Below are 16102 nucleotides of genomic sequence, written 5' to 3' on the forward strand. Positions count from 1 at the left end.
ATGGAGTCGCACCAGCCTCCTGCAGCCCACCAGGTTCCTCTGTCCATGGCATTTCCCAGACAAGAGTACTGAAATGGGCTGCCATTTCCTTCTCCAGAGGATCTTCCCAACCCAAGGATTGAACCCACATCTCTTGCATTGCAAGCTGATTCTTTACCACTAAGTCACCAGGGAAGCCCATGCATTGTACCTATACACATGTATTTCCTCTAACACGCTTCTTTCTGATAATGCATTTATTGTTTGTCAGGATAAATGGTTAATATATTATAACCTATCTTTAATATCTTCAAAATGCACATTCATTCAAACCAACACTCTGAACAGAAGCTGTTTTAGGTGCTAGGATACAGTGGGAACAAAATAAACATGGTCCTGCTCTCATGGAGCTTGTGTTCTTGGCAAGTAACCAATTCCGTGCACACAATAATTTCAGATGGAGAAAAGGGGTATGAGTAAAAAAATGTTAATAGGGTAAGGAGACAGAGTGACGGAGCTTTTGGAGAGTGGATAGTGCTGTCGTGAAAGACCACACTGAGGAGGTTCATCATTATAACTGCACTTTGCCATGTGTCTTCTTTAGACAATAAGTAGCAATCCCATTAATAATTTTCAAACACAATGAACCATGAAGGCATCAACTTGATAAGCACAGAGGTTTGTCCTCTAGCCTTAACTTGCCAGGGCTTCTGCAAATTCCTGAACACATTAAAGATAGTCCTTGTCATGCTCGCCTGAGCACACAGGCAGCCTGAACTTCTATCTTTATAAAGGCTTGTCTCTAACGCAGAAGTTGCGGGAATGCTGTGGCTGCAGGCCAGCTCCAACACAATACCCACTGACCTGACATCGGCGAGAGCTTCAGGTGGATGTTTATTCCACTCCGCTCCTCCCTGGCCTGTGTTCTAATCTCATGCAAGTCCTCCATCTTCAGCAGTTCAGGTCCAATGTTCATCTGGTAGCCTCACTGAACACTGATCTCTGGGAGGAGGTAAAGCCCAGGGAGGAGGAGTCACACAGACTTGGGCTCAAGGCTTGGCTCTGCCTTTGTTAACTGTGCCACCCTGAGCAGTTAATTACCCCTCTACACTTGACTTTTCTCATTAGCTGAAGAGCTTTTACAGTACAATCCCACAGAATTTTTAAGAGGCTTACTAAATGAGATTATGTGCATAAAGCATTCTGTTCAGTATTGGGTACATACTAAACATTCAACAAACACATTAAGCATTAACTGTTGTCCGTCACAAACCCCCATCCCTACCCTAGTACTCCAGCAGTTTCTGCTCACTGCCCTCATCATGTTACACTGTAATTAACCTTGACACTAACTGATTCTGTGATTTCTTTTCACTAAACTTCTTGTCCTTCCAAAGCCTGATCCACACTCCTCTCCAGAAACTCCCCCAGAAAAGCTCCTGATAAGTGATGGCCCCTTCAAAGTGAATCTCCTTGCCATGCACTTGAGTTCATGGTTATGGAACTCAAAAGACCTGGATTTAAACAAGCAGACTGCTTTTGGATCTCAACCAGTGAGAGCTGATACTCAGAGCAACACCTCTAGGTCAATGTGGGATCCTACAGTGCCCACTGAGGACAAGGGAATAAATCAGGTTCACTCTACTTTTAGTGCAAAGTACATTTTGTCACTTCTTTAATCTTTCTGAAAACTAGCGGTTTAATCATGATAATGTATCTGATTGACTGTCTGTGACTCTTCCTCATGAAGAAGAGGTTGGCAGTTGGAGCTGAGTCTCCCCTTCCCACACTATGACCTTCTTGGAAACAGCATCATGGCAGAAAATGCTGAAAGATGGACAAGTTCTGGCTCAGGAGGTTAAGTTTCACCTACACGTACCCTTTGTTCACTTGCCTTCATTCACTGATAGGATAAAATGCTGACTCCACTGTGTTCATGAAACAACAGATGGTTGGCGATTCAGCTTTTTCAGAGATGGCCCAAGCTGACAGACAGATAAGCAGATTGACAGAACAGCAAAAAAATAGAGGGCAAGGTTTTTTCATAGTCAACAAAGAAGCTTGACAGAATTTAAAATGGGGGAAAGAATGTGGCATGACATTATACACTATCTGTTTACATAGTACATATCCTTTGAAACATTCATACTGCGGATCTTTTTTCACAAATCTTGATTTTGTATGCTGTAGAGAAGTACATGTTTGGGAAACAACAGGGCATTATGGTTACAAACAAGGACTGGGGATTGAATCCCTTTCTCCTCGTGTATTAACTGTGTGGCACTGGGGAACTTACCACACTCTGTGAGTCTCTGTTTGCCACCTTTGAAATGCAGAATGTGGTGCCACCTCCTAGAAGTGAGTATGTGAGGATGAGAAGTAGATGCAGGCATGACTTAGCATGTGCTTTGTACATGAGTTGCCATTAAAAACGGTACCTGTTACTGGATAATAGAAACTGGGTTTTCCCCAGGTTTATCCTCAGAATTTCCAGTACAAGGTTCAGCTCAGGTATACCTCTCTCTCTGAGGATGGTTGTCTTTGCCAGTTTCATTAAAGTCTCTTAAGGATAACATTGTGGAAAAATATGTATTAAGAAAAAGATTTTTTCTACTTTAATTTCAAAATCTTTTTTTTCCCTTCTGAAAGAATCACTCAGACACCCTTCTGCTCAACCAATCTCATCCCACATACTCAACCCTTTATTCCTTTATATATTTAATAACCTCTGTATAAGGTGGTATATAGAAGACAAACAAGACCTCCATGGACTTATTCAATCATTCATGTATTTATTTACCAAACATTTTCTGAGCACCAGTTACATATGTACAAACAACTCTTTTAGGTACTACGCTACTGCTAAGTCGCTTCAGTCGTATCCGACTCTGTGCGACCCCATAGACAGCAGCCCACCAGGCTCTCGGTCCCTGGGATTCTCCAGGCAAGAACACTGGAGTGGGTTGCCATTTCCTTCTCCAATGCATGAGAGTGAAAAGTGAAAGTGAAGTCGCTCAGTCATGTCCGACTCCTAGCGACCCCATGGACTGCAGCCTACCAGGCCCCTCTGTCCATGGGATTTTCCAGGCAAGAGTACTGGAGTGGGTTGCCATACTATGTAGAACACTTAATTATTCAAAAAATTGCACCTTCCCTTCAGCACCTTAAAATCTACTTGGTGATATATACTTTATTTAATACAGCAAATATGTATAGAGCTCCTAATATGTACCAGGTTGTGAAAAGCTTTCAGAGTCAGCTGAGTGGTTTAGCTTTAATCACACAGACAATGAAGAGCAGTGGAATATTTGTGGGCAAGTGAATATCATAGTCAAGGTCATGCTTACAAAGATGTATTTAATGGTGGTGCCCAGGAAGGATCAGAGGGAGGGAACTTGAAGATGAGACTGTTAAGGGGGTTACTGTAACCCCCTTTTTTTTCATTCTACATGAAAAATATTTTTAAATAAGTTTTGTCTTTGGGGTTTAGATACCTGGAATCATGTTCTGTGGCAGGAAACATTTTTCCTTATTTTCAGATGAGGATATAAATTCACTCGATATGGTTGGATCCTTGGAAGAAGTATCTTTACCTGGAGAAGATCAAATGAAAGGTCATTTGTGAGAGTGTAAGTAAGCCATAAGCAAGGGTTACAAGTTTTTGTCAGAAATCATTCTTTTCTCCAGGCTGGTGGTCCAGAAGAATTCTAATTATTATCACTTTTGCCTTAGAATTATTTAGTTCTCAACTAAAGCATGCTATCCCAATGCTACAGCAGCCTGGATATCTCCACTATATTTAAAAAAGGGGAAAAAAAAAAAAAAAAACAGATTTCCCACCTACAGGTTAGAGTGAGTCCCATGGCTTACGTGTTCAATATATGCTGGGCCTACAAGGTCATAACAAATCTGACTACAGCAAGATGGATAATGGAAATGCTGGAGCAGAGCAATTGAGAGTAACATCCTGAGGGAGGTGACTAGGGCATGGTTGTAATGGCCCTGACATCTATGATTGGCCCCAAACTATCCTTCTGTCTGCCCACTATACAGACTTCTGTATGGCAGGGGTCCCCAACCTCTAGGATCTAATGCCTACTGATCTGAGGTGGAGTTGATGTAATAATAATAGAAATACAGTGCACAATAAATGTAATATGCTGGAATCATCCTAAAACCATTTCCCACCCCCAGTCACTGGAAAAAACTGTCTTCCACAAAATCAGTCCCTAGTGCCAAAAAGGTTGGAGACCGTTGCTGTATGGGATCTTTTTTCCTCCTCAGTCTTTGCAGCTGTAAAACCAGAATGAAAAAGAGAAGATCATAGCACATACTAGGGTTAAGGAGGAGGCTATTTTGATGGCACAGAGTTGAAAAGAGAAGAAAAGTGCAGTTATAAAGCACAAGGCAGTAGATTAAAAAAAAAAAAAAAAAAACAGAAGGGAAATTTGAAAGTATTGACATGGAATGTGGGCCTCTTTCATGTATCCTCAAAATACAACAAAAGAACTCAAGTTCTTAACCCACTATTGTTGGTTGCTCTGTTCTTTTGAACATGACACTGCTCAAGGACTCTACCATGGGGTCAGAATATTATCAAGCAATACCTGACACTGGAAATAGGGATTAGGAATCTGGGCTCAGCTACTAATTGTCAGTTAGTCATCTAATCCATCCAACTTCTTCATTTGTAAAATGCTGGTGGATCAAAGTCAAGCAGATCTATTAGGTTAGCATTCTGGACCTGTGCTTCAGGCAGTCCAAGAGTGATAAGGAATGAAGTAATCACACACCATCCAATCATGGCTGGTTAACCTTGAACCCAAATCCTCATATTGCTGCCAGAAGTCTGCCTTCTTCCATGCCTGTTCAGTGGGATTTTGATCCCAAGCTGAGGATCTTCCATTTTTTCATAGCAGGAACAGTTAGCACTTTTTTAGGGTAATGAACAGGGAGAATGAAATGAATTTAGGCTTGAATGTGCTGAAGGCAGGGTCATTAGCTCACAGCTTTTCATGTAGCAATCTTGTTAGTGCTGAAATTAGGCAGCTTACCTGGAAGCCAACAGTAATGAGCTATAGTCTACCGAGATCATTTTGTAGTTCTGCCCCCAGGAACCAAAGTAACTGCAGCAGAAAAGTTTCTGGCTTGAGAATCATGAGAGATGAGTTTGCACAAATCAGATTCTCCCATACATTGGTTAAGTGACACTGGTCAGGATATTTCATTTGTCCATTTTTTTCAGATTTCACTTTTCCCGATTATAGGTGAAGGCTTGATCTGAGTGCTTTTCAACCCTGTCTACCTATTTAAGTCACCCAACTGGCTTTTGAAAAAACTGACTTTTTAAAATATCAGTGCCTAGGCCTCATCTCCAAAAATGTTAATTTATGTCCTTCATCATGCTACCCAGTCACACGTACTTTTCTTTTCTCTTCCTTTCCTTTGATTTCTCTTTTTCTTCCCCCTCTCCCAGGAAGAGCAGCGCTCCACCCCACCGCGAGGTCAGCCCACCCCTCATCCTCTGTGCGCTTTGGAGGGGCGGAGGCTGGGAGGTCCAGTACCCCTAGGCTCGCTCTCGAATGGCTAGAGAAGGCTTTCTGACTCAGGGAGCGTCGTCCTCCACCCTTTGTCTCCCCATTGGGCCCACGGAGGCACTTCAAGGGAGGCCAGTTCTCTTTTGGCTGGGGAAGGGCTGCAAGGAGGGGGTTCCTGAGGCAAGGTAAGCGAAACGTCCATGAGGCCTCAGACTCCTCCATTTACCTCACAAGGAGCTGAAATGTCTCACAGAGGCTCCGCTTCGCCTCGCCGGACCCTCCATGGTCGCTCAAACTCCCCCGTGCAACCCCGGAGAAGGGGGAATACGAGGGCCAAGTCAGTCCTCACAGCACACAGTGAGGACAACCACCACGAGGCACGTTGCCTCCCTTATCATCTCGACACTCCAAGACAGCTAGATGCACCACCTCAGGGGGGGACCCCAGGGGCTCGCTGGGAACTGGAAGCTTCACCCGCTGAGGGAAAAACTGGAGCGCTCCAGGGGCACCGCAAGGGCAGATGGGATATTCACGCACAGAGAGGCTAGCACGGCGCGACGCCTCGCGAGACCCTCCGGGAAAGCGAGGTGAGAATGTCCGCGCTGCGTCTGAGCACCCGGCCCCGCCGATGCCCTGAGACAGAGGGGCAGGAGACCCAGATGGGACGTGATTCACACAGCACCTGCCGTACACACACCACCAACAGGCAGGAAGGGGAGATGAGGGGCCCGGGCAAATGAGAAGAGTGGTCCTGTTGCCTTGAACGTCTGTTCCTTGTCAGGTGCTGCTTAAGCCGAGACAGGAAGAGCGCGACGTCACCACATCAATGCAGGTATTTTTCTTAAGTTCCCCAAATGATTCTGATTTGAGTCAGTAAGAACCACATATCTGCATGAGGTTTTCAAACTGTAATGAATCACCTGGGCTATTGATAAACTGCCCTAGTGGCTCAGACGGTAAAGAATCTGCCTACCATGCAGGAGACCCTGTTTCCATCCCTGGGTCAGGAAGATTTTCTGGAGAACGGAATGACTACCCACTCCGGTATTCTTGCCTGGAGAATCCCATGGACAGAGGAACCTGCCCGGCTACAGTCCCAAAGGGTCAGATGCGACTGAGCGGGTAACACTTATCAGCACTCATTGATAAAATGCAGATTCTGCCTCAGTAGTTGCAAGCTTGAGATTCTGCATTTCTAATATGCTCCCAGGTAATAATCCTGCAGGTCCTAGAATCACTTTGAGTGGCAGCCTGGTTCCCTACTCTAGGATAGAGTTTGAAAACTGGTATACCAGAGGCCACAGGCCATAAAAACCCACCAACATTTTTCTTTTCTTTTTTTTCCTCTACACTGTGCACTTTTAAGATTTAAATTGCTCTACATCATTTAGAAATCAGGATGTTTTACATAACCCAGATGCTTGGCTTTGCTTTGAATACTAGAAGAACTATAGTCTGGGGCCCTCATGCTCATCTGGCAACAGTCAGCTGGCACTGAGTGGTTGCTGCCACCTCTACGGGGCATTTGTTCTCTGGCCATCATGGTCCCCAGAAATGCCAGCTCACTTATTTACACCTAGTCCTGGCAAGCTTTGTGTGTCCATAAGAAGAGACAGTTGCCTAAGGACCTTGAGAGTCTGTGGCATGATCCCATCTTGAATAAGGAAGTTCAGGATGTTGACCTCAGTTTGGGGGAGAAGGCAGGGCGCACAGCTCTTAAAGAACATGTGAGGTATAGAGAAGAAAAATCACAGTTTTCCAGAATGTGATTTGTGGATGATCTGCATCAGAATTATTTAGGTGCTTGTTTTTTAAAAGATACCAAAAAAACTTGGAGCGAAATATAGAAGAGTATTTGCATGACTTGGGGTAGCTAGCGATTTTCTAAACAGAGTGGGAAAGGTTGTTGGAATTGTTGTTCAGTTGCTAAGCCATGTTGGACTGTTTGTGACCCCATGGACTGCAGCACGCCACACTTCTCTGACCTACGTTATTTCCCAGATATTGCCCAGTTCATGTCCACTTAGTTGGTGATGCTCGCAACCATCTCATCCTCTGTTGCTCCCTTCTTTTCCTGCCCTCATTCCTTCCCAGCATCAGGGTCTTTTCCAATGAGTTGGCTCTTTGCATCAGGTGGCCAAAGTATTAGAGCTTCAGCTTCAGCATCAGTCCCTCCAAAGAATATTTAGGGTGTGTTTCTTTTAGGATTCACTGGTTTGATCTCCTTGCGGTCCAAGGGACTCGAGTCTTATCCAAAAAAAAAGAGCCTTCTCCAGCACCATAGTTCAAAAGCATCAGTTCTTTGGCGCTCAGCCTTCTTTATGGTCCAACTCTCACACCCATACATGACTGCCTGAAAACACATACCTTTGACTATATGGACCTTTGTCAGCAAAGTGATATCTCTGCTTTTTAATACTCTGTCTAGGTCTATCATAGCTTTACTTCCAAGGAGCAAGTGTCTTTTAATTTCATGGCTGCAATCACAGTCTGTGGTGATTTGGAAGTCCAAGAAAATAAAATCTGCTACTGTTTCCACTTTTTCCCCATCTATTTGCCATGAAGTGATGGGACCGGATACCATGATCTTAGTTTTCTTGAATGTTGAGTTTTAGGGCCAGCTTTTTCACTCTTGTCTTTCACCTTCATCAAGAAGCTCTTTAGTTCCTCTTCACATTCTGCCATTAGGGTGGTGTCATCTGCATATCTGAAGTTGTTGTTATTTCTACTGGCAATCTTGATCCCAGCCTGTGCTTCATCCAGCCCACTATTTCACATGATGTACTGTGCATAGAAGTTAAATAAGCAAGATGACAATATACAGCCTTGATGTACTCCTTTCCCAATTTTGAACCAATCCGTTGTTCCATGTCCAATTTTAACTATTACTTCTTGACCTGCATACAGGTTTCTCAGGAGGCAGGTCAGGTGATCTGGTATTCCATATCTTGAAGAATTTTCCACAGTTTGTTGTAATCCACACAGTCAAAGGCTTTAGCATAGTCGATCAAGCAGAAGTAGATGTTTTTCTGGAATTCTCTTGCTTTTTCTATGATTCGACAGATATTGGCAATTTGATCTCTGGTTCCTCTGCCTTTTCTAAATCCAGCTTGTACATCTGGAAGTTCTTGGTTCATGTACCATTGAAACCTAGCTTGAAGGTTTTTGAGCATTACCTTGCTAGCTTGTGAAAGTGAAGGCACGCTCAATCGTGCCTGACTCTTTTCGACCACATAGACTATACAGTCCATGGAATTTTCCAGGCCACAATACTGGAGTGGGTAGCCATTCCCTTCTCCAGGGGATCTTTCCAACCCAGGGATCAAACCCAGGAATCCCACATTGCAGGAGGATTCTTTACCAGCTGAGCCACCAGGGAAACCTTGGTAAAATCAGGGAAGCATATGAAATCACATGGGAGGCGTGTGAAATCAGCCTAATAGTTGAATATCCTTTGGCATTGCCCTTCTTCATGGTTAGAATGAAAACTGACCTTTTCCAGTTCTGTGGCCATTGCTGAGTTTTTCAAATGTGCTGGCATATTGAGTGCAGCACTTTAACCGCATCATCTTTTAGGTTTTCAAATAGCTCAGCTGGAATCAGTTAAAATCATTTAAATACTTTGATCCAGACATACTTGAAACAAATAATCCCTGGACTTTTCATTTGTGAATCAATAAATTACTTTCTGGAAGCTAGTTTTATTTTTATTATTGGTCAGAGAAAATTACCAACGCTTAGTTCAAAAAACCCTGCCAAACTGCTTTCCAAAGTTGCTGTACCTTTTGCATTCCCATCAGCTACACATGAAAGTTCCTGTTTCTCCACATCCACACCACTTTAGTATCAGTCTTCTTAATTGTAGTCATTCTAGTAGGTGTGTGGTTTTATCTCATTTTAATTTACACTTTCCTAATAACTAATGAGGGATTCCCAGATGGCACTAGTGGTAAAGAGTCTGCCTACCAATGCAGGAGATGCAAGAGACTTGGGTTCAATTCCTGGGTTAGGAAGATTCCCTGGAGAAGAGAATGGCAACCCACTCCAGTATTCTCACCTGTAAAATTCCACGGACAGGGAAGCCTGGTGGGACTACAGTCCATGGGGTCACAAAGAGTCAGACATGACTGAGCACAGCTAATGATGCTGAGCGTTTTTCACATGTATGGTTTCCATCCCTATATTTTCTGAATGAAACTCTCTGAAAATTTGTATTGGATTATTTATTTTCTCATTACTGAGTTATAAGTTTTTTTTTTTTCTATTCTGGATACAAGTATTAGATATGTAATTTACAAATATTATCTCCCAGTCTATGGCTCCCTCTTTATTTTGTTGGTAGATTTATATAGGTGGTAGAAAAATGGGATTACTGGTAAAGAGATCAGCAGGACAGGAGCAAATGTTTGCATGCACATGAGCCGACAACATACTGGAGAGGTCAGGATGGTGGAGCTAAAATTGATAAATATGGTAGGGTCAGGATAAGGAGAACATTATAAAGAAGTCAAAGGAATTTAGAATGGATATAGCAAGCAATATGGAGCTATGGAACATTCTTGAGCATGGGTGTGGCAAAACAAAAGTGGAAATTCTACCTGGGATGGCACTGAAAAGACAGGGAGAGGCAAGAAAGAGAGGCAGGGAGCATAGCTGAAAACTGTGTGACAGTCCACAGTGTGAGTGAGAATGTGGACTGTGATCTTGGCAAATGAGGAGACAGGGAATACAGTGAATAACACTGTATTTTAAAGTTAGAAAAGGGAAGGCATCTTGACATTTTAAATATGAGACATAAAAATGAGGAGAGGCAATAATTACAGAAAATGAATATTTGAAAGGAACAGAGATCACTGAATTCCACTCCTAATTTTACTGTTGAGAAACTAAGGCCCAGAGAGAAGTAGTGATTTTACCAGAGTCATACAGAGTCAGAGGCCATCCAGATTATGGGTGTAGATCTTGCCGGTTCCACTACATAAACCCAACCTCAGAACACTGAAGTCTAAGGTCTCCAACTCAGGAGATATTTCAGTCACAGAAACTTGCTGGAAATGAGAATATACTCCCACTTCTCTCTCAGTCTCTCCTTGGGCCCACTTGTTCACCACCACTCCCAAATTTAAGAAAACTAAACAGTAAAGATTTCCCTGCATGCTTTTTTTCTCCACACACATTTTATTTCTTTGACTTGACAAGCATACCACCAGCAGTTTTTATGATGTGAACCGACATTGTCCTTGTTGGGACAAGTATCAAATTAGAATTACAGCTATGTTTATCTACATGAATGTATCTTAGATCATAGTTTAGTAGTGTTAGTCATTTAGTCATGTCCGACTCTTTGTGACCCTATGGACTATAGCCCACAAGGCTCCTCTGTACATCTCCAGGCAAAAATACTGAAATGGGTTTCTATTCCCTTTCTCCAGGGGATCTTCCTGACCTGGGGATCAAACCTGAATCTTTGCATTGCAGGCAGATTCTTTACCATCTGAGCCACCAGGGAAGCCCATCTTAGATCATAGTGTTGAATTATTAAAAAAAAAAAAAAAAACAGGCTGCATAATAATATCACTTTACGTTAAAAAATCTTAATAATAAATCCTTTACAATGATTCAATTCAGTTCAGTTCAGTCACTCAGTTGTGTCCAACTCTTTGCAACCCCATGGACTGCAGCACGCCAGGCCTCCCTGTCCATCACCAACTCCCGGAGTTTACCCAAGCTCATGTCCATTGAGTCAGTGATGTCATCCAACCATCTCATCTTCTCTTGTCCCCTTCTCCTCCTGCCTTCAATCTTTCCCAGCATCAGGGTCTTTTCAAATGAGTCAGCTCTTCACATCAGGTGGCCAAAGTATTGGAGTTTCAGCCTCAACATCAGTCCTTCCAATGAACACTCGTGAGTATACAGATATGCAGTGAAGGCACAGAACCACTGAATTCATGACTGTGATTAGTTTGGGGGAGGGAGAGTGAGGAGTAAGATTGGGAAAAACTACCAGGGGACTCTAACTGTATCTGTAATCTTTTATTTTTCCAAAAAGTAAAAGAAAGAAATAAAGAAGCTCTGAAGCTAATAGGACATAAAGTAGAAAGTTGCATAATGTTCTCATATTATCTATTATCAGTATATTCAAAATGTCTCAAGTTTGTTAAAGCTCAAATGTGAATCATGATTTACTATTGTCAGCATTCATCCCTCCATCTCTTATAATTCTACTGATGATTCATATTTACCAACAAAGGTTGAAAGGAAAGTTACAAACAACAGCAATCAATGTAGGCAAATGTATCTCTCCCACATCCTCTGTATAAGGGTATAAATCTGCCAGATCTCTTCAAGATAGTGTTGAAAGATAAGGCGGCAGTGCTAGAAGCTTTTAGGCCAACAAATCTTGACATGAGCTTGCTCTGTGATCTTAACTAAGCAACTGTGGTTTAACAGTGGCAAGAATTTCCAGGGGTCCAGAAGTCAGAAATAATGGCAGTTACCAGAAACCTACCCCCTGCCCATGTCCAAAGTAAGAAGCATCATGGGAACAAACGCTGCAGGCAGAGTCCATGTGTGAGAATACAGCACACCTGGGGGGCGTCAGGAAAAGTGTTTTTCATTTTGTCACTCCACTGCAGACCAGCTGGGCAGCGGTCCAGGGCATAGTGCTATCAGGCCTTCTCCTTTCCTGCCTCCCTAACCCCTGAGGACTGTTGGTCCTAACTGTTTACTCCCACTGAAACAGACACAATGGCAGAAGCAGCCGAAGAAAGAGGAGCACCGACTCCTACTCCAGTGGAGTCAGGCATAGGAGAAGGGATGGTGGAGTGGTCCTTATTAGTTAACAAAACAGCCGGCAATTAGTGCTGCTGCTGCTGCTGCTAAGTCATTTCAGTCGTGTCCAACTCTGTGTGACCCCATAGACGGCAGCCCACCAGGCTTCCCCATCCCTGGGATTCTCCAGGCAAGAACACTGGAGTGGGTTGCCATTTCCTTCTCCAATGCATGAAAGTGAAAAGTGAAAGTGAAGTCACTCAGTCGTGTCTGACCCTACCAGGATCCTCCATCCATGGGATTTTCCAGGGAATTACTGAGCGGCTATCAAAAGCCAGACCCTGCTAAATCCATGAGATGAATTATCTGATTTAATCTTCACAAAAACTCTGTGTGACAGATACTATCATTATATTCATTTTAGAGACAGGAAAACTGAGGTTCAAAGAATATAAGAGACTTGCCAAACTCACATACTATTAAGTCACTCTAGCTTGTGTACCTTGTTCCCGTTCTCTAGGATAAATAGGGGAACCTAGAAGGGGATGTTTACAACAACTGACCTCAGACCTACAATACCATATCATCCTCCCCAGGGAAAGGCCCTGACAAGTACAGAAAACTGGGGAGATGGCATGAAAAGCCTCAATAGAAATAAATATCAGGCTGACTATTGGTGAAAAAGTGAATCCAGGATGCTAACCAATTGAACAGCAAAAATGTGGTGAAATAATAAGGTAATTGAATGATAGTGTCATAAGAACTTAAGATTGTTTTCCTCAGTGTTGGTTTGTTTCTTTCAAGCTGCAGAATTCTTTACATGAAATCTTGGGCTAAACAACAGGATGTCAAACAGAAGCAGGGTTATTCAGGCTGAAGCTGGGGGGTCAGGGACCAGGAGCAGAGCTCCCTAATTTACCTCCACAGGCTGAGTTTACAACCCCCTCATTTTATAGATGAGCAAAGGGAGACCTAGAGAGAGAGCATGATATGCCAGAGTCATAGAGATGTGATTAATGTGCCTTGTTTTATTTACTGGGCTTAATTAACTGTGTCAGGTTGTTTTAACTGTTTTTCATGTAGACTTAATCCCTACCACAACACTTTATAAGGAAAGCATAATTATATCATAAAATCTGCAAATGAGAAAACTGAAACACAGAAAGGTTAATAAATAAATTGCTCAAGGCAAATCAAAGAACCAAGACCTTGTCTGGCAAATCCAGACAAGACCTAACCTCAAAGACTGGGTGATTAACTGTGAGGATGCCTAAGAGGAGATAAACCAAATCAGATCTAGAATGCAGCTCCCTGCCTTACAGACCAGTGGTCCTTCATATTCTTGCAGCTGCCATGCAATGTCTGCTCCCAAGGGGTACAAGGACAGCAGGATTTAGGGAGAGGGTCTGAAAAGTGTGTACATTTTAGACATTTGGAGAAGCAAAATGTTTTTTAGCTATAGGTCGTGCATTTAGTGCCAAGGGCATTATTTGGGGAATTTTTAAGTCTGGGTTACCTTTAGTGTGGGAGCCTCTCCCTGCTGGAGATACCAAGGTGCCTAGGCTGGAACTTCAAGCAGAGGAAGCAGAACATGGCTGCTTCAGATTTGCTTTAGGAACCTGTAGTGCCTTCCACCTAATCGAGCCCAGGTCACAAAACTACAGGGGGAAGTTGTCTATCAGAGAGTAGAAAACCTTGGATAGAGGTTCTCCTGGGCTCCCCCTCCAAGGAAACATGGTGGTGCTCCAAGAAGACATGGAATCCTAACAAGTGTTAGGAATAATTTCTTGGTTTAATGCTCATTTGTCTTCCAAGAGAGTCCTCCCTCAATCCACACTCTTCCCACAGAGCCACAGCTCCTCCTGGTGAATGCCATACATGAGACCACTGGGCCTCACCTTGGTCTCCCTCTGAAAAGAAGCAAAGAGCTTGCATTAGGGTGCCCAGTGACCCCAGTCTGCCGGGGACTGTTTTGGTTTTAGCGCTGAATGCATCCTGGGAAAGCCCTGGTCCCAGTGAAACCAGCAGGGTTGGTCACTGTATGTCAAGCCTCAGATGACTTGACAGTTTCTTAGAGCAACAACTCTTGAGTGACCTCAGTTTGACGTACACACACACACACACACACACACACACACACACACTGTAACAGGTAGGAGGCAGGAAACTGCCTGTTTTCCTCCAGTAACGTTAACCCTGACAAAAATAGGGTTGAGTGACTAAGGCCAAGTTTATGACCACTGCTGGTCCCCAGAGGAACCAACTGCCTGAGCTTTCTTCCTGAACTGGGGCATCTTGGGAAAAAAGGAAGGAAGGGCTTAGTCACACCCTGGGAGTGGCAGCCAAAAACAGCCTTCTCTCCTCCTAGAGTGAGCTCAAAGCCTCTTTCTTTAGGAAAAGTAGATGCTTCCCAGGTTTCACTCCCTTTTCACAATGTCAGAATGACAAATACTAAGTGAGGAAGAGGAAGGGAGGAGAAGAAGCCAGAAAGTGCAACCATCTACCCATCTTGAGAAGAGTAGCTCCCCAACCCAGCAGATCCCTAAGCCTTCAGTGGACCCACCACCGCCTCAGGCATTCCACAGGCCGGGGTCCCCCTTCCCCCCAGGAAACTCACCTGGGCCCCAGGACAGACTTGGCTCCCCAGGGATGCAGAAGCAGCCACCCATGTGTGCACCATCCTCCCCAGGCCGAGGCCCCTGGGAACACCAGCCAGAGGAGCACTGGGAGGAGACAGCCTCCCAGCGGTGTCCCTCCTCCCGCCTCCTCCCTGGCACACGAGGGACCAAGTCCCGCTCAAAGCACAATGCAGCCTTTGATATCCTGGCTGCGGCAGCAGGCCCAGGGAGGATGGGAGGGGCCACCCAGCCCTCAGGACCCATAGTCCTTGCACTGTCGGGCCTCTGACTGGGGAGCAGAGCTCCTCCCTGCCTCTCTGCAGATTGCTTCATGCCTATCAGGCTGTGGCACATTCCACACATTCTAGGATTGAGATACACAGTTTGGTTCTTGTGCGGGTGGACGGTGTGGGGGAGTGGCACAGGAGGAGGAGGCAGAGAGCATCTCAGGAATCAAGGCTGCTTCTGTTCTTTCTCCCTCCCTGACTGGCTTGGCCCACACTGATTCTCCTGCTGCTGGGAAAGTGCTCCCCACCCAGTCTCTCTCTGCAAACACCCCACCTTAGCTATTTGGGTGAAGCTGGAGCTGTGGGTACAGCATTTCACCTCACCCCCAGCCCTGGCTGCCAAAATCAGAAAGTCAGAAGAAATCCAAGAAGTCACCTGATGTAACCCAACATCTTACAGATGAGAGGTTGGAGGACCAAGTATGTTAAGGCTACAAATATGCACACAAAATGGATCACACCAGACCAAACTCTTTTCCATCTTGTTTAAGGAGTAGTCAGTCCTAAAGGAAATCAACCCTGAATATTCATTGGAAGGATTGGGGCTGAAGCTTCAACACTTTGGCCACCTGATGCGAAGAGCCAACTCATTGTAAAAGACCCTGATGCTAGGAAAGATTGAGGGAAGAAGGAGAAGGTGGCTTACAGAGGATGAGATGGTTAGATGGCATCACCAACTCAATGGACATGAGTTTGAGCAAGCTCCCGGAGATGGTGAAGGACAGGGAAACCTGGCATGCTGCAGTCCATGGCGTCACAAAAAGTTGGACACAACTTAACAACAATAAGGAGCAGAGCAGTAGGATGTAGTTGAGACAGTATGGCTGAATTTCAGAAAACCTCCCATGGCATCTCCTAAGGAAGATGGAGAAAATATGGCCATATGCCAGTAACATTAGACAGAGGCATG

At 44.2% G+C, this 16102-nt stretch overlaps 1 protein-coding gene across 6 annotated transcripts in view; it reads right to left on the reverse strand.

Moving 5' to 3' along the window:
• SH3TC2 (SH3 domain and tetratricopeptide repeats 2) overlaps positions 1-15179 on the reverse strand; it is a 54636-nt gene extending 39457 nt beyond the window's left edge. For 4 of the 6 annotated variants that reach the window (XM_019965197.2, XM_019965198.2, XM_019965196.1 and 1 more), the window contains exons 1-2: positions 14905-15179; positions 3474-3572 (exon numbers count right to left, since the gene is read on the reverse strand). In XM_019965197.2, coding sequence (XP_019820756.1) covers positions 3474-3572; positions 14905-15169 — 364 coding nt within the window. In that variant the 5' untranslated portion in view covers positions 15170-15179. Of the gene's footprint in view, positions 1-1858; positions 1965-3473; positions 3573-5742; positions 6075-14904 lie in introns of those variants that run through there. The other 2 variants (XM_070793825.1, XM_070793824.1) reach the window with 2 other exon arrangements.
• Between the last annotated feature and the right edge of the window lie 923 nt (positions 15180-16102).

This window comes from Bos indicus, chromosome 7 (assembly GCF_029378745.1).
Source record: "Bos indicus isolate NIAB-ARS_2022 breed Sahiwal x Tharparkar chromosome 7, NIAB-ARS_B.indTharparkar_mat_pri_1.0, whole genome shotgun sequence".
Lineage (NCBI taxonomy): Eukaryota > Metazoa > Chordata > Mammalia > Artiodactyla > Bovidae > Bos > Bos indicus.